This window comes from Aspergillus pseudoviridinutans, assembly GCF_018340605.1.
Source record: "Aspergillus pseudoviridinutans IFM 55266 DNA, scaffold_5, whole genome shotgun sequence".
Taxonomy (NCBI): Eukaryota; Fungi; Ascomycota; class Eurotiomycetes; order Eurotiales; family Aspergillaceae; genus Aspergillus; species Aspergillus pseudoviridinutans.
The window spans coordinates 475,654-493,469 of NW_025091285.1; the positions used below are offsets into that span (position 1 = coordinate 475,654).

The 17,816-nt window shown below is 51.5% G+C and overlaps 6 protein-coding genes across 6 annotated transcripts; 1 reads left to right on the top strand and 5 right to left on the bottom strand.

Annotated features, from left to right (window-relative positions):
- Positions 1 to 80: 80 nt before the first annotated feature.
- On the bottom strand, positions 81 to 1,126 carry Asppvi_007265 (uncharacterized protein; the record flags this gene model as incomplete). The annotated part of the gene is made up of 2 exons (XM_043303156.1): positions 81 to 876; positions 933 to 1,126. 2 exons carry the CDS (start codon positions 1,124 to 1,126, stop codon positions 81 to 83), a joined length of 990 nt encoding a protein of 329 aa, XP_043159091.1.
- Positions 1,127 to 1,579: 453 nt separating this feature from the next.
- Positions 1,580 to 3,023, bottom strand: Asppvi_007266 (cystathionine beta-lyase STR3; the record flags this gene model as incomplete). Its single annotated transcript, XM_043303157.1, has 3 exons — positions 1,580 to 1,660; positions 1,719 to 2,762; positions 2,817 to 3,023. 3 exons carry the CDS (start codon positions 3,021 to 3,023, stop codon positions 1,580 to 1,582), a joined length of 1,332 nt encoding a protein of 443 aa, XP_043159092.1.
- Positions 3,024 to 3,731: 708 nt separating this feature from the next.
- On the bottom strand, positions 3,732 to 7,269 carry farA (CeGAL family transcription factor; the record flags this gene model as incomplete). The annotated part of the gene is made up of 9 exons (XM_043303158.1): positions 3,732 to 3,780; positions 3,836 to 4,819; positions 4,872 to 5,054; positions 5,107 to 5,535; positions 5,588 to 5,660; positions 5,711 to 6,441; positions 6,510 to 6,634; positions 6,909 to 6,933; positions 7,136 to 7,269. 9 exons carry the CDS (start codon positions 7,267 to 7,269, stop codon positions 3,732 to 3,734), a joined length of 2,733 nt encoding a protein of 910 aa, XP_043159093.1.
- Positions 7,270 to 9,943: 2,674 nt separating this feature from the next.
- On the bottom strand, positions 9,944 to 13,530 carry Asppvi_007268 (mannose-ethanolamine phosphotransferase MCD4; the record flags this gene model as incomplete). Its single annotated transcript, XM_043303159.1, has 6 exons — positions 9,944 to 10,764; positions 10,839 to 10,947; positions 11,064 to 11,205; positions 11,272 to 11,459; positions 11,510 to 13,293; positions 13,428 to 13,530. The coding sequence occupies 6 exons, from the start codon at positions 13,528 to 13,530 to the stop codon at positions 9,944 to 9,946; spliced, it is 3,147 nt and encodes a 1,048-aa protein (XP_043159094.1).
- Positions 13,531 to 13,779: 249 nt separating this feature from the next.
- Positions 13,780 to 15,480, bottom strand: Asppvi_007269 (putative chromosome segregation protein (Pcs1); the record flags this gene model as incomplete). Its single annotated transcript, XM_043303160.1, has 3 exons — positions 13,780 to 14,000; positions 14,054 to 14,482; positions 14,532 to 15,480. The coding sequence occupies 3 exons, from the start codon at positions 15,478 to 15,480 to the stop codon at positions 13,780 to 13,782; spliced, it is 1,599 nt and encodes a 532-aa protein (XP_043159095.1).
- Positions 15,481 to 15,920: 440 nt separating this feature from the next.
- Positions 15,921 to 17,233, top strand: Asppvi_007270 (protein-degrading AAA family ATPase MSP1; the record flags this gene model as incomplete). The annotated part of the gene is made up of 2 exons (XM_043303161.1): positions 15,921 to 15,986; positions 16,040 to 17,233. 2 exons carry the CDS (start codon positions 15,921 to 15,923, stop codon positions 17,231 to 17,233), a joined length of 1,260 nt encoding a protein of 419 aa, XP_043159096.1.
- Between the last annotated feature and the right edge of the window lie 583 nt (positions 17,234 to 17,816).

The following is a 17,816-nucleotide window of genomic DNA, read 5'->3' on the forward strand; positions in this document are numbered from 1 at the left end:
CCCGAATCTAACCCAGAACATTAAAATGAATCTATCCAACACAACGCCAACGCCAATGCCGAGCATAAGCTCAAATAACCTCAAGAGGCAGAAGCAGAAGACAAGCTCCGCATCAACCCATCCCTCATCCTAACATTCACCACACCCCCAACCCCATAAGCAGGCACAATCTTCCCCATCCGCGCAAAACAACTCGCCACATAATCCCTCCTGATCCGCCCCACTCTCTCCCTCCACCCCAGCCCACCAGCAGGCTGCCGATTATACAGATCCAAGCCCAGCAAATGCATCGGCGTGCTCACAAACTGCATCAGCGCCGGACACGCAAACTGCGCCAGCGCAGCCTTCGTCCCCGGCGTAGCCGCAATCCCATCCGGAATGCTCGGCGCCAGTAGCGCAGGCACATTAAACGACGCGAAGATGGTGATGCTATCCCGTAGACAGAAGAGTCCGTAGCTCACCTTTGGGACCTTTAGAGCTGAGCTGCTGGATGGGTGGCATGTTGCTTGTCCTCCTCCTCCGCCGGAGGCGACACCGACACCACCTCCGGGTGTGGTAGACGTAGATGGGGCGCTGCTGGCACCAAAAATCCTCGCGAACCGCGCATCCTTGTACACGCATATTCCCATATTCACAGCCGTGGTCGTCAGGAACTTGGCCGTGCCGGGGAAGACAGTCTCAAAGGGCTTATCGCGGAGCGTGGAGGTCAGGGTATCGATTGCGTTGGCGGTGAGGTACGTCGAGGTGTAGAGGGTGTATATCAATAAAAACGGGGTGCTTGTGAGAAACGCCACGGGGCGGGTGAGCATCGACCGGAAGCAGGAGGCGAGGGTGCTGCGGATGGGGAGGCCCTTGGCGGCTTTTTCGATGATGGCTCTGATCGTTCATATCATTAGTTGCGGCATGTATAGGACACGGACAAGGGGGAATACCGATCGATGACGGTGATGACGGGACAGGTTAGGGCGCCTGCTGTCATTGCGCTGGCGATGTCTACGCCGAGGCGCATGCCTAGCTTGTCTGTGTTCCATTTTGATGTGGATGGAGCTGAGGCTTTCAAGGGCCGTTCTGCGGCTGGACCTGGTATGGTGACGGGGCCATCTGGGGAGAGGGCATTCCGTGGCATAATCTGCTGTAACTCGGTTGATTGTAAGGCGGAGTAAACAGTGAGGCGTCAGCACAAGCAGGTCTGTAACGGAGATACGCGTAGACGACAGAGATTTGAGTCAATCAATTACAAACAGCCATCTGATACTCAATATCGCCAGCGATTGCATCCTGACTGATCTGGGGGGAACAATTACGCTGATGACTCTGACTGCATCGCGGACGAGAATGCCCCGGGCCCGATACATTCGGCGTGTCCTCCGATGCCGGCTGCCGGTTGCCGAAGTGCAATCACCCAGTGTGAGACTCAATTTTAAGATCACATAGGTCTACAATCTACAATGAATATCGCACTTTAGAATAACCAGATTTATTTTCTGTAATAACCGAGATATATTTTGTAAACCTCAACGCCAATGATATCGCCCGAAATTGAACATGAGACCGTACCCGCTATTGCTATTTGCAAACTTCATGCAGAGTTAGATGATTCACTGGGTACGTTCGCTTCGAATCCATCCAGAGTAATGTTGACTGCACCGGCTTGAACGAGCTATTGCACACATAATTAGTATTGGAAAAGTGCAGAAGTGCAAGTAAAGAGGACTTACAGCCCGCCGCAAATCGTCAATGAGATCGTCTACATCCTCAATACCAACACACAGCCGGATCAAATCTTCCGGCATCGCTCGCTCCTGTCGTGTCTTTGCATCAATACTGGCATGGCTCATCCGACAGGGCATGCTGATCAGACTGTTGACACAGCCGAAGCTGACACTGATAGCCCACAGCTTGGCGCTCTCGACGATGCGCTCGCTGACGCCGACATCGCCAGTCTCAAACGACAGCACCGCCCCGGCGCCCCGCGCCATGGAGTGGTGCAGCTCGTACTGCGGGTGAGACCGCAGCCCGGGGTAGCGGACTTTGAACCCATGGGATTCGAGAAACTCGGCAATGCGCTGCGCGTTGGATTGCTGCTGGTCCATCCGCACCTTGAGCGTCTTGACACCACGCATCAACAGCCACGAGTCAAAGGGAGACAGGCCGCATCCGGACGCGTTGATGGGGAAGTACAGCCGCTCCCCAAGAGCAAGGTCGTTCACGGCAATCACACCGGCCATGAGATCGTGATGACCAGACAGGTACTTGGTTCCACTTTCATAAACAATATCCGCGCCGAGCTCCAGAGGGTTCAACAGCAGCGGAGACATCATAGTGTTGTCTACCGCCACCAAGCAACTCGGGTTGATCTCATGCGCCGCCGTGGCAATCCGGGGGATATCGACGATCTTGATGAGGGGATTGGTTGGCGTCTCGAGCAAGACCATGGCTGTCTTCGGACTCAACACCTCGCGAACTTTCTCCGGCTGCGTTGTATCTACATGGTGGACGATGATGCCGCCGTTGGTCGACAGATATTTCAAAAGACGATTCGTGCCGCCGTAGAGGTCGTCACCAGTCACCACCTCGTCACCGGGACGAAGCAGGCGGGAGATCACATCCAAAGCAGCCATACCGGATGAAACAACTAGAGCGCGCTGCGCGGACATGATCTTGGCGAGGTGTCGTTCGAGGTGAGTTCTGGTGGGATTTCCGGAGCGAGTGTAGTCATATTCTCCGCCGCCGCCGCCCGAGGTCTGCTTAAACGTGGCGCTCTGCTTCAATCAGTACACTCTCGTCGGATGGATTGCGTGCATAGAAAGACGCACCTGGTAGATAGGGACGCTGCTGGCATTGTACTGGTCGTTGCTGTCGGTATATACAAGTTCTGTGGCAATTGCATATCGCTTGCCTGTCCGAGGACTGGAGGGAGCAGGAGACGGAGGGAGATTGTGTCCGTCAAGGTCAACGTGAGGGAATGCCTTCTTCTTAGCATCGGTGGCCGCAGGAGCAGCACCAGAACCCGAGGCCGACATCGCTTGCGGGGCGGGAAAGTAGCGGGGAAGTAAGGAATGTAGAATTGATCGGGAAGATGGAAACACTCAAACCATAGGAAACAACTGAGACTCTGGAGAATTGATATAGCAGTCACACTGTCAAATATCAAAGATCAAAGAACAAGGGATAAAAAGGAATGGATGGAAAAGAAGGGAGACCAACGACTGGAACTAAGACTGGGGAATCTCCAGAAGAGTCAGACGAGCGGATTGTTGCTTGCCGTAGCGGGAAAGGCTGCTTCGGCATCGCTGCCCTGTGATTGGCTGCCGTCCGCTGTCCGCGATTTCGTCATCGACTATTCCATTTGAGGCTTAGCGTGCTGACTCATAGTCAATGCCTGAGGCATACTGTCTTCCAAAACAACATTCAAAGCCATCGGCCATTCGCTATAGCATTAAATAGGCATCGGCACATGCGAGTATATACATATGTCAATTCCGCGTAATCCATCCTTCCCATCGTACTCCTTATACCGTTTGAACCTGGCTCCGTCGCAGTGGATCTGCAGACAGCACCATCGGAACCACAGCAAATGTGTCAAATTAGGCAGATATGGCTTTGCAGGAGAAAGCAGAGAAAGAATCATAAAGTCACTACGGCAATGGCTGCAAGATGCACAGCCAGAAAATCGATGTTATACACGTCGCAAAATCAAGTCATACATCGCCTGTGAGAAATCAGCGGTGTCATGTTGCCATTTCTCCGAAGCTCCCGTTGATGCCGAAGAATTGGAACCTAAGAACAGCTAAAGTCAGTAATGTCATCTCAGGCATTCTCGATAGAAACATACCAGTCTTCGACGTTCAGCGTCGTGGGAGCCGTTGGTCCACTTCGTGAACTGCTACTCCAGTTGTCATCCTGACTAGTATTGTCCATTCCAGCGGCATTCAACGGCGCCTCTAAGCCTTGCATGGGCCATCCATGCTGATTTTCCAATCCAAACATTTGCTGTGGCTGGCCACCTTGCAGGCCCATTCCCGGTGGCAGGCCCGACATCAGCTCCGGGCTGGACAGGTTACGTCCCTGCATCTGCGGCGTTTGGTTCACCACCATGTGACGTTGCTGCATACCCTGTGATTGTAATTGCGATTGCATCTGTAGTTGCGGGTCGACAGTATGGTTCTGCGGAGATGCCAACTCGGGGAATATGGCCGTGCCATCAGGGAACAACTGGTCTGGCTGGAAGTTCTCCCAGAGAGACGGAGAGAGGTTGGGCGAAGTACGGGTGACAAGGAAAAGATCTGGAGGCGTTGCAGGTAGCGAGAAGTGACCATTGAAGGGCGTTGTCGGTCGAGTATTGCTTCGGGAATTGCCTGGCAATGTATTTTGAGGGGCGGTAGGGGACCCTTGCGGCACGCTGATCCCAGGAGGTTGCCCCAGTTCTCTGGACGGTGTGACGGCAGGTGTCTGTGGTCGAGATCGTTCGTACGAAACCGGAGGTGTAGGACCCCCATTTGGCAGACCAAGATCCATGTCGTCGAATTTCCGCTTCGGCGGATCCGGCCTCTTCGCAGGATGCTGTTGCGTCGTCTCGGGCCGTACCCTCTGGTGTCTCTTGCCAGCAGCTTTTTGAAGACGTTCTTCGAGAACTTTGTTGCCCAAGATCGACTCGAACAGCGTATGGACCATCTTCGCCACCAACCAGACCTTGGACACGTCTTTCAAAGCTTGCATACAGATGTTGATTCTCTCCTGGCACGTCGCCACAATAGATGGTACTGATGACCGCATTTGGTAGACGTGCATGATCAACGCCGAGAACAAGCTATAGACTCTGTTGACAATTAGCAGGTGGCAGTAACGATCATTCAAAGGGAAAGACCCACATGAACGCAGGAGCATATCGGATTTCTTGATGTGTCTGTAGATTTTCGATGATAGAGGTAATCATCCCTGCGGCTTGGAAGGCAATAGTACGCGACGGATACGCCATCTCCTCTACACGGTAGCTGTTTGGCGCTGACGAAGCAGGAGGCATGTGTGCTCGATGCAGGAGACACAGGGTGGTGCTTTGTTCATTAGCCATGGCCTTCCAAAGATGAGATGTGCTTTTGCACTCACTAGTAGTTCGCATGAAGAAGAGCTGCCAAAAAATTATGCCGGGACTTTTGCCAGCATACCTCCTTTGGGCAATTCTGAAGCCAGTCTGCCAGAGCCATATCTGAATGCGTCAAGTCCATGGCATTCATCCTCCGAGATTTAGACGCCACGGAGTATTGTTGAGACAGCACCAGGCCCATGATCTCGCACAGCTTGACATATTGAAGGAAGAACTGTACGTGTACAGGGTCGGGAGGGTACTCGGCGACGCTGTCGATCTCGTCCTCAATGAAATCGTCCTCGGTCAACATGCCCACGTCTGAGTCGTCGGTGTTGATTCCGATAGGCCGACCGAGGGCAACTGCTACGGATCGGTCCCTGGTGAAGAGAGTCCACCAAATGCGCTTCCATAATCGCTTGTCTGGCTTGCTGAGTTGAGATGTTTCCACGCTGCGATCGTAAGTCACTGAGCCGAAGATACGAAAGGGAAAGAAGGTCATACCTTCGATGCATGCCGGAGCCTTGTGCGACGACCATTGCAACTCTTGTCCAGTAGAAGACGTTCTTTGTCACGTCTGTAGGGAGTTAGAACAGGCCGACACTCAGGCAAAGCGAACAAACAAACCTTCGGGACCTTCCCAGTACCAGCCTAGGAGAACAAGGGCCTGAACAATCGTGACGCGGTCGTCTTCGTAATTAGCATCATAAAGTGCTTTCGCCCGTTTATAGAATGTCATTGCGGCGGGCGTGGTGGAGCCGTTCGCATCCATAAGTTGGGGATTCGTGCAAACCCTCGAGCCAGCGAGAAGGATGGCCTGCAATAGAAGCAAAGAAGGTGGGTTCTTCGGATCGCGATATTGTCGCATAAAACGACTGCGATTGACGATCGGAACGATAGGTGCGACCCATTTGAAATAAGCTTCGACAAGCTCGTCACAGAGGGGTTTGGGAGGGAGTAGGAAAGCGCCACGCTGATGGAGAATGTCGAGTTCGAGGTTGTCGAGGTCCGTCAACCGAGCACGCGATCCTCTAGCGTTAGGCGGAAGAGGATAGTGCACGACGTCCGTTGTGCCATGACGATCCTGAACCAAGAGCGACAGGTTTGATGACTCTCCGAGATAGGCGACTCTGCCTGCTTCTTTTATCGGTGCTCGGGCAAACTTGGGCTTCATAAATTGGGCATAAGTGTTGTTGTGGGACGCCTGTTGAGCTTCCTGTTGCTCGGTGAGGGTGGTCACTGGCATCCCATCGACGGCCATCCGGTTTTTGCGGTACCCGAACGCATCCTTCCCATCTCCGCCGTCACTTGGCGACTCCTCCTGCTTGTCCTGGCTGTCCTCGTTGCGCTCATCAGTCCTACCAGAAGGCAGTGGAGGTCAGTAATTGTCGAGAGCTATGGCTGGTAGACCAGGCGCTTTACATACCCGCTGTTTGTATCCTTCGACTTAGTCTGGTTCTTCTTGCGTTTCGGCGTAGGGATCTTGCACTCGATCGAAAAGGCCACACAGTTGGTGCATGGCACACCTAAACTGGCAGCATCGCAACGGACCTGCTCGAAAACGTTCATGGTCAGCAACCGTTTCCTTTTTGCAAAAAAAGGCAAGGACGCCAGGGGATAAACTCACCTTTCGCGCATGGCAGGTCTATAGAACCCATGACAAGAGTAACAGTTAGCAAAATAACTCATTGTGGTATGATTGTGGTGTGGAATGGGGTGATCGTGATGAGCTCGATATAGTGACGATAGCTGCGATGGGCCGAGGTGCCGAGGCACCCGCGCAGGTCGCGTTGACCTCGCAGGAACACATAACGAGAGAACGTACCTCACAAGCACGCGACGCACGTTGTCTGTTTTAAGAGATTAGATAAAGCCAATTAGCATCGATAGAACTTCTTTTTAAACCCGAACTGCGCAATCTACAAAGCTTTCTACCCCAATATTGTCGACTGGACTGAATTTTCTTCGTGCGACCGTCCGAGACAGCAGCCCCGCGACAAGCAGGAGAATCATCAACCCACCACCACAGCACAAGGAAATATCACCACACACCTTCTGAAACTCATTTGTCCGTTTGGACCACCGCGCACAGTGAGGCCTGAAGTACCCGTTGAGCCCGCGGTGCTGGGGGCAGGGCTAGGTCTCGTGGGCGTAGATTCGGGGCGATTCTCTGCTGTTGTGCTCATGGCCAGGTATCCATCCAAAACTTGCGACCGGGGAGCGTTTCAAGCGGAGACGGCGATAATAAAAAGGAACAGAGGGCGATGAGGGTGGGTAGCGGTAGGTCTAGGAAAGAGACGAGAATTAAGGTACTCAACGGGGAGTACAGGGAACTGGAGATGAACGAGTTTCCTCTTCTTTCCGTCTCTGTCTTAATGGAGAGCGCGTTGCGTATTGGCGAATAGTAATAGGGACGAGAATAAGCCACGGAACAGGTAAAGTGAAGTGAAAGCAGACGAACGAGAAAGGCGTCAGAGGAACAAGCGCCACCGGATTAGTAGCAGCTAGATACTCCAGTAGTGTCTTGAGATGGATGCGATGAATGAATGGGACACGAAACCTGTGCGGGTGGGCAGTCTTACCCTTACTGGTCCGTGGTCACAGGGGGTTGTTGGCGCCTTACTGGCTTTGGTGGATTCGAGAGATGCGGTGGAGAGGGGAGGGAAAAGGTCTTGGGCGGATCTACTACTACTACTGCGGACTAAGGAACCAGAGTTGAAACGTACCAGAACATGGAGGTAGTGCAATCAAAGAATTAATCATGACCTTATATAACAAGTATAGGAGCAGACCAAGTACTCCGTCCTCGAGTTCTTGTACTCACTGCTCCGGTCCGGAATAAGCAACTTGACCATACGAAGGTGGAGCGCAAAAGAAAAGGGGACACGAGGGAAGTGGCAAAAGTCCTAGTTGGTACCCCATACCTACAAAATGCAGCCAAGCTCTCAGGTTGCAATATTACCAATTCGATGACCATCTCTCAAGGAGTCTGAACCTCTGGGCTCTGAAAGAGCAGGGCACAGTGTAAGCTAAGTCTCGAGGAGGATCATCTAGGAGTTGTGGGGAGACGCGGATTTATTGGACGAGCCGTTACAATTAGTATTTGCTGCCTTATTGCTGGCTGGACCACTGAATATGTACCTAGTACCTCTCGACTATGTCCATGATTGAGAGTTCACTTGAAACATGGTTTATAAGCTTGCTAAAGTGCATGCTGTCACACTGCATTAGTACTCTCCATGAGTCTCGACCTTCTTATAAAGTGCTAAAATTTGAGGCTCGCAGTGATCTTCTCATATGGAACGCCGAACATGGTTTCAAACGCCATAGTTGTAATTACTCTCAGCGGAATAATCATCCACTGGAACAGTACTCTATGCGCATTCTCTAAGCTAGAGGAAAACCAGAAAAGATCCCCAGAAATGGCCCTAACCCGGGTGCTATTCTGATTTACCACACCAGTAAAGCTTCTTTATTGCACTCCACTGTGGAGTCGCTTAGAAACCAGGTCCAGTTTCGCAAGTATGGTATTTGTGCATCGATTTACTGCATAGATACGTCTCTAGGACTTGACATTTAAGAATACATGTTCTAGTACAAACACTGCCAAGGGAACAATAAACTCTCAGATGGATGATATTTCCGCAGGTCTGATTAGTTCCACTCGAGATTTGACTACCAAAGACACGTCATGACCAGACTAGTATCCGCTAATAGACTACGGGACTTGAAGTGAAACAAGAGGATCATATCCACGACGATCATTCAACTTTCTGCCGGGAGTTATTACTCCTTGATAGATCAAGACTAGTCGACGCCAAACTATGAAGCCTCAAGGTCCCCGTCTCGACTCCTTATGTCTGGTCACTATCGATAATACTAGTCTAATCCTTAACGGTGTGAATAGGCCCGGACCTCGATAGCCGAAGATACTCCGGACTCCAGATCCGATCTCTTCTAGTCTATACCGCAGGACAAGCTAGATTGCATTCCCTCGTCCTCTGGTTCCCGTCACCACTTGTCTGCTTGTCCTCCTACAAATAACTCGCCATCCAGCAGTCCGTGCTCCCAGTTCAGAAATCGAGTCACCACGCGGAAAGATACGGAATCCTGCAGTGCATCTCGAACTCTACGTAGGAAACCAGAAATCAAGACAGAAAAAGCAAGCATCATGCGACCAGCCAGCTCCTGCATCGTTCCAACCCATAAACTGCGGCATTTACACCTGTAAGCCACCCAGTAGCAAACCCCATCCAAGACCCCAGACCCCAGACCCTCCAATGAATCGTAAAATCGCAAAGTAAGCTGTAAGATCCATCCACCAGCCCGCATCTCCCCGGTTTTAAATTTCCCGCATCGCGTCATCAGAGCCACTCCTGCGAGTTGGAAGATGGCAAGAGGCGTAAGGTACTCGGATGGTGCCTGGCTCTTCCCCGCAATTCCGCGATCGGACGGCCTGCCTTAGGCTGGAAATGGTTAGGGTTGATGCGCGAGGATGCGGGTCTAGTTTCTTGGGATCCAATAATGGTAAACTTAGTTTGGGCTGGCTTGTGATGCCTCGGCTTAGTGATGCCACAGTGTTCTGGGGTAAAGATACTATAGAGGGTCTGTGATGAGGGTACATGGTGTGATGGGCAAGCTATCAGCTACAGTTTTGTTCAGCAGTGCTGCATCATACAGTGGTCAAGACGAAGAGAAGACTATGCGTCTAAACAGTAAAGTACCCAGTAATTAGCTATGTATGGCGTCCGGCCAATAATCTATAAATAACATTTACATGAATCATAAAGGAGCCGCCATTCAGGCAAGTCGTTTTACTCCCTTCTAGACCCTCGGCCTTTTTTACCGTTCGCCGCATCTTCAGGCCCCAGACTGCGCACCTCCGCCGTTGCTCTCCACAGTCCCGTCCACGGCCCTGGTGATAGCGGCCCCGATCGCCTTAGAGGTCGGTCCAAAGTCGACCCCGCTGATAAACACCTCGCTAAGGAACTCGAGTCCTGCAACAAAAGTGCAGAGAAAGCTGGCGATCAAAAAGTGGCTGATGGTGGTGCCGATGTCCAGCCAGGACCCTTCATCCCGCACCATATAGAAGAAATTGAGAGTCATGACATCCGAGATGGACATGACAACCATGAACAGAGCACTAGGTGCCACCTCTAGCCGGCGGTTGAGGATACCCAGATTAGCGCTGATGATGGCAAAAGGGATGAGAATTTTCAGGATGAGCAGGGCGCCTTGGCTAAACGGACTGAAAACAGGTATGAGGCGGACGACGCTCTCCATCGAAAACGATGAGACTGATGCGATGTTGCCTGTGCTGAAGAAGGCAGATTGGAGAAGGAAGAAGAAAAACAACGCCACGCGCGTGTCCGTCAGGCCTAGCCTGCGGTAGCGGTATTCCTGACCATCAACTACCGCTGTAGCATTCAAGCCTGGCTTCTTTGGAACCGTACTGCTTCCACCATGGAGCGCCGAGGACCTCACAGTGTATACGTATATGGCATGCTCCAAACGCACCCACGTGACTAGTGTCATGCAGAACACAAAGTAGAAAAGGCCCTCATACGAAATAGTGAGGATGATAAAGGTGGGTGAGAATGTGAGGAAAAGTACCATCAGGCGGTGCAAGTAGTGGCTGTTAGGATATAGTCGATGGAAAAATGGCAGAAGAAGCGAGGCAACTAGGATCGTGTTAGCCAGGTTTGAGTAGGGCTGCAGAACGAGTCGAGCCAAGCCACTTCCTCGCAACACTTACCCAGAACGAACCAGCCAACTACTTGGTTACCAAATGGAAGACCTTCCTTGGCCTGCAAAGACGAAACACTGGATCTGGTGACTATCATGGCGAGCAAAACCATGCCAACCTACTCAAGTTAGCTGATTGCTCTCGAAAGTGTTAAGGCAGCAGCATGGTAGAACAGCCATCCGCCGTGTAGTTTTGAAGACCGCGCGAGGAGAGGAAAATGACAAAAGGCCGTACCTGTATGCCCATAATTACTCGCGACCCCAAGCTAGAGATGGCCCCTGGCGCATGTCCTGACGATTTACTGTGGTTCAAGATGGTGTCCTCGAAAAGCAGATAGAACAACCCGGTGAAGAACATCAGCAGTGCAGCATAAGTTCTGCACAAGAAAATGGTTAGAACATCATCCACAAACCAGCCTAGATAATAATGAGGGACCTCATACATGGTGTTAATGTCTTCTACTTTGATTACAGGAAGCAAAGTAAAAGTGCTCATGAGAGAGCACCCAACGGCCCATGTAGCGGACAAAACCGTATTCTGCTTCACAAAGTCGACGCCGTAGAAAATAGGCCAGAATGACCCGAGAATGAAACAGACCGTGAAGATCTCACGGTGGAAGTAGGATTGGACCTGGTTGCCTTGTCAGCTAGCGTCCAATGTGCCAACCTCTTGCAACCTACAAGAGCTTCCAAAACTCCAACAAAGGCTATCAATTGAAATCCGAGCGCGATGTAGCCACCAAAAGAGCGAACGTGGCCCAAAAGGATCTCGCGACCAGCGATCAGTGCCTTCCTACGTGCAAAGACCTCTTCCCAGAAAAAGATTGGAAAAGCTCCGTAGAAATAGTATTGCCACGGAGACTTTTGATATGAGAGAACCGAAAGGAGAGCAGCAAGAATAGAGGTGAAGAAAATGGTGCTGCCCAGTGTCCGTTTTGAATCCGAGGTACCGTGCAAGACATGCAGATCAATAACGGTTGTCAGTGCATATGCAATCCAGCCTAGGTATCCAAAGGTGATGATGGTTCGGAGGAAGAGCCAGTCATATGTTTGCAGATAGCGTAGCCCCTCTAGCGCAGTAGCGAATAGAGCGCCAGACCTCTGGATGGACTCATCATAGCTGCCTTTGGCAATGAGAAACTGGATCTCAGCAATATGCTCCCCCACTGAGTTCTCGCCATGATCTGCCAATGGCTCGAACGGCTTGTATCGCAGCAATGCGGCCCTCTTTTGCTTCTCCTTCACGCGATACATCTCCAAAACTTCTTGCGTGTTCGCCAATGCAGCGAGCGCCTTCTCCCTTGGACTAGCATCGATATATTCAAGTGGCAATTGGCCGACAGAGTTCACAGGGAAATCCAAGCCAGCAAGGTACGCCATGAGAGCAGCAACATCGGCCTGTGCAACATCATGGCGTTGAATGCCGTCAAGGCCCCAATCGGCAGAGAATCCATCCTCATGGCCAGTGACAGCCTTTCCCTCCGTGAACTTTGGGCCAGCAACACCAGATCCCCAGACGACTAGAGGTGTTCTAGTATTGTCAGGATGGCCATCTCCATGGCTTCCCCAATCGCTCATACCATGGTCTGCGGTGAAGACAAATGCCGTCCTGTCGTCACCGTAGAACTCTTCTATGAGTGTTGCTATCTCCTGCACCCCCTTGTCCACGACCTTAATGTTATGCAGGTATTCCTTGGAGTAGGGACGGAAGCCGTGGCCAGTGGTATCCAGTCCAAGAAGATGCAGAAAGAACACCACCTTATCCTGACGTAGTTTCGCGTCCAGCTCGGGATCGCTCTTCGCAGAGGCAAAAAGCTCCTTTACCTTATCGAAGACCCAGGTATCCAGTTGCGTTGCGTCCATCGTAAAGTCCTCTATCTCTTCTCCGTACATGTCGGCATCAACACGGCCGGGAATTGCGCCCTCCTTGAACATTGCGAGAATGTCCGGACTCCCCCAGCTCCAAGTATGCCGGCTTTGGTTAAAGACACTGTCAAAGTTGACCGGGTTCAATTTCCAGCCTGTTGTCACTGCTGAGACATCTTCGTACAGACCCGCGATGAGTGCCACATGTCCAGGTCGAGACTCGGTGGGTACTCGGGTGTGGGAGACGCCAAAGGTTCCGTGGGAGAGCACGCGCGATCGAATAAACGGAGCGAGGTAGATTGGATCGTTATTTTCTGCATCTTCACCATCTTCAGGAGATGGGTCTGGAGCTGGCTGGAAAGCCTTGTCGGCGCGCAAGCCATCGGCGACGAACAGCACAAGACGGCTGGCTGGCGCATTCGTTCCAGGTTCTCGCTCGACGCCATACGATCTCATGCCACTCACGATCGGACTGACAAAGTAAATGTCAAATATTGAATACGAATATATAAGATGGAACACCACCGCGAGGGCGAGAAACCCAACGCGGCCCAGACGCGCCATCTTGCCTTCACGGGCGATCCAGCTTCGAGGGATAGCTGCAACAAATGAGTGGAATTGGTCCTCCGGTATTGCAGTAAAGTAAAGGAGGTCAAACACTTATATTGAAAAGAAACGAAAGAAAGAAGAATATTGCTGGCGAGCTGTCAAGCATCTACGCAACAACATGAACTCGTCGCTTTTTTAATGACAGCTTTGGGGAACTTGGGGATGCCCCAGCCAATCGGGGGTGCCCAATGCGGCATGCCGTGTTTACGGTGGCCCGCAGAGCCCATAACGCAGCCCCTGATGGACTATGCATTTCGCTATTTGAAGGACTACTTTCATTAGAATAAAGACTTGAGAGACTGGCATTACAAAGAGAGTACGATAATCCCAATGCGCTTTTTGGTCAACATGGATTATAAACTGTCCCCGAGGATTCCTACCATTCTCGATCCAAGACGCCTAAATTAGCTCCAGATCCCTATGCAACAGGCAAAGATGCCAAAGCCGAGAAACGCAAGAATACATATAAAGAGCACTCAGTTAGTTGAAGTGCGCCGCTTTGTAAGCGCATCGATGACCCGTGCGTAGAATTTTGATGCCTGCTGGCGGACAAAGGTGATATCGACTGTAAGATACTCGGGAAGAATCTCGACAAGTTCACGATCGCGGCTTTCATCCAGCAATGGGACATACTGGAATTCCGCCGTTTCGAAGTTGGTAGATGTTATTGTCGGGACAGCCAATTTGAAGTGAAGAGCTGCCGAGTTGTCAGAAACGCATCTAATCCTCCCTTTTCGAAATAGAACTTACTTCCGTTGACGCCAGTCTGAAGGCAGTCATACAAGTGATCTGATTCCCTCTTCTTGACATCAAGAATGACAAGACCAGTGAGGTCACTGTACAGCTCCTCCTTTAACTGCGCGAGATGAGCTGCTTGAGCTGCCTCAGCATCAGCTGCGCGGGTTGCCCGGTTGTTTTTGATTGCGCTTCCAGGCACTTTCGTGGCAGCGTTTTCGAGACTCGCAGTAGTATTACGAGCAGCTGCCAGCTTGGTCTGCAAGGCTTTGACCTCCGACTGAGCCGCAGTCAGTTGGTTCTTGGCCTCTGCCGCTTGGGATTTCAATGCAGCGACTTCCGCATCCTGCTCCTTCAGTTGTTTCTGGAGCGCTCGGGTCTGTTGGCCAAGCTTCTTCTGCGCTTCCAACTCCGCCTTGAGAGAAGCAACCAAATTATTGGAAGCTAAGAATATCAGCATTTGACATGTGATTAAGCGTGAAGACATGGATACCTGTTGTCACTGCTTCGCAATGTTGTCGAAGCTTATCCATATTGGCATTCGCCTCGACGATCCCTATCTCTCTGAGGTTACGGTACCGGTTCTCCAGCGCGTCATATTTCTTAGTCAAATCACCAAGTCTACGCCTCAACTCCGGTTCACCCGTCTTATCATCACCCGTAGAACCCCCGAGCTTCTTCTTCAGAGGAGAGCTTCCTGGCGCGGGCTGTGACGACCGCCTGCCTTTCAGAGGGGATGCTGACGCTGACCGAGGGACCACGGGCTCTTCACGTAGGATAGACTCTTCAACAACTTCCATCTCCTCCTGCTCCTCTTCTGCCGCAACACTGCTGGGTTCTGTCCAATGAATGTGTCGCGATTGTCTTTTAGGCTGCTCTAACTGCTCCTGGGACTTTGCCGGCAGCTGCACTTGTCTCGTAGCCCTCGGTGTATACTCAAATTCACCATCGGTCTGTATCTGCTTTCCAGCACTGGCTTTCCTGCGTCCCCGCGTAGCTGCAGGTTTTGCCGGTTTTGCCGATTTTGTCTTTTGATTTGACTTCGTAGCAACTGGAGCATCATCCAGCTCATCGTTGGACGCCGCAAAACTCTCAGGTTCTTGGACTCCGACCTCACCTTTGATTTGCTCATTGCCAACTTTCCTCTCTGGACCTTCCTGCGTTGCGCCTTGCGCCGAGTTTCGGCTGCCCTTTGGTCGACCCCGTTTGGATGCTTTTTTCGGAGCACTGTCAGGCGCTTGCGCTTGCGCCACTGTCGAACTACGTTTCGTCTCGGCTGGCGGTTTGCTTTCGACGGACTTGGATCGTGGCCTTCCTCTCGGTCGCTTGGCTGGGCGCTCGTTTTCGCGCTGTCCTGCATCATTGCCATTGAGCTGCATGGCATCCGCACCGTCCGAGCCGGCCAGATCAGAAAGTCTGGCTGTCGCTTTTCGTTTCGGCATCTCAGGTAATACGTATATTATATTCTCTTAATCAAACAATGATAAAACTTGGGATGGTTATACCGCACGCGACATCGCTATACATTCCGTCAGATGAGCTTGCCACCACAACCAAAACCAAAACATCGCGTCCAGTCGCGGACTCACCGCCTTCCATGTCGCTCACCGCCTTGCAACAACCACATGCAGATCGCAGGCATGTGACGTCCCGTCGGCAAAGCCACGATGTTCGCCGGCGCAGCGAGTGAGCGCCACAGCTGTTCATATCGCCGACAGCCGACGCTCCTGAAGTCTTCAAGGTCGTTTTCAGTCAACCGAAATATCACTCATCATAATCAGCCGTTGCTTGCACTCGGCGACCGACTATCTTCGAGGCCATTAATTGGCTACTTGTTGCAGATTGCCTAACCGTCTGTTACTCTTGACTCGGCCCCGCTATCATGGCTTCCGCACGCGGTCCAAGATGGCAGCAGTTTTTGCAAGAGCTGGTGATGGTCGCTGGTACTGTGAGTTCTATGACTCTCGGCCTATTTTAACGAGTTCTAATCATCTTTGATAGTCCGCCTCCGCATACTTCCTCATTCGTTACCTTCTATCGCGCCTTGATTTTGACCCGGAGAGCCAGAAGAAAGAAGAGCAACGGCGCAAATCTGCTGCCATTCTGCGGAAGCTCGATGGCGGAGATGAATCAGATGACGACTCGCCACGCAGAGGTGCTAAGAAAGCGCGCCGACAAAGGAGGGGAGATTTGGTCCTCAACCAGTACGAGCAAGCCATCGCTATGGATGTTGTCGCTCCCGATGACATTCATGTCTCATTTGAGGATATTGGAGGTCTGGACGATATTATCGAAGAGCTTAAGGAATCTGTCATCTATCCTCTGACCATGCCTCATCTCTACTCTTCCACGTCATCCCTTCTCAATGCGCCGTCGGGGGTATTACTTTATGGCCCGCCAGGGTGTGGAAAGACTATGCTTGCTAAAGCGCTGGCTCATGAGAGCGGCGCATGTTTCATCAATCTACATATTTCCACTTTGACTGAGAAATGGTACGGTGATTCGAACAAGCTGGTCAACGCTGTTTTCTCGTTAGCGCGCAAGCTGCAGCCCTCGATCGTCTTCATTGATGAGATAGACGCTGTGCTCGGCACACGGCGGAGTGGTGAGCATGAGGCGAGTGGCATGGTCAAAGCCGAATTCATGACGCACTGGGATGGTTTGACCTCCGCAAATTCTCTGGGTGAGCCACAGCGGGTTGTTGTTCTCGGAGCCACAAATCGCATCCAGGATATCGACGAAGCGATCCTTAGGCGGATGCCTAAGAAGTTCCCCGTCACCCTTCCTCCGGCCACACAACGACTCCGAATTCTCAGTTTGATACTCAAAGACACCAAAGTCGATCGGGAAAACTTTGATGTTCATTACTTGGTCAAGGCAATGGCGGGGATGTCCGGCAGTGATATCAAGGAAGCTTGCCGGGATGCCGCCATGGTCCCTGTTCGAGAACTGATTCGACAAAAGAAGGCAGATGGTCTCCAGATGACATCTGTAAACCCGACTGAAGTTCGCGGCCTTCGTACAGAGGACTTCTTCTCTCGAGCTGGAGGCGTCAGGGTCATTTCGCAACCCTCTCAGCCCCAGACACGACCTACAAGCAAAGCCAGTTCGGAGAAAGAGTGGAGCACAGCTGAATCAGATGCAGCATCTGAAGTCGAGGCACGACCCGCTGAGATGACTGAGCCGCCTGAATAAACCAACTTTTTCAGTGATTTGGATGACTTGCTCGTCTAATGTCCTTGATACCAATGTATACAGCACCCCGGTTATGGCGTTGATTTTTGGTATAATACAGTTTCTTGCATTCATATATTTTTGTCAGGTATTCTTCCGGGTCCTTTCCGTTGATGGTTGCTGGCTTTGGCCATCTAATACTTGCGAAACAAGCTCTTTGCCATTGTTTATAGACTTTTGATAGCACGATAACCGAAAGACTCTCCCTTTCTCAAACTGAAGGATCCTAGAGATGTATAGAGGCCGAATTCACTACATTGTAATGCGGCCAAATCATCCACTTTGTTCCACTACGAGACGAGCAAAAATGGAAATCGAAATAGAGATGGACAGACTCCGATTCATAAATTCATTTCTTTCATTCTGATAGACATTTGACGTGGATAGTGCCCGGTCCATATTGGTGCCGTAGGCTATAGATAGATAACAGACATACGTATGTAGCGGGTACATTGGCCACCGGAAGTACGGAGTGGCCCGATTCTTGGAGAGCGGCGGCAACAAGACACTTGCCGATTACAAGAACCTCAACGATTACGAAGCT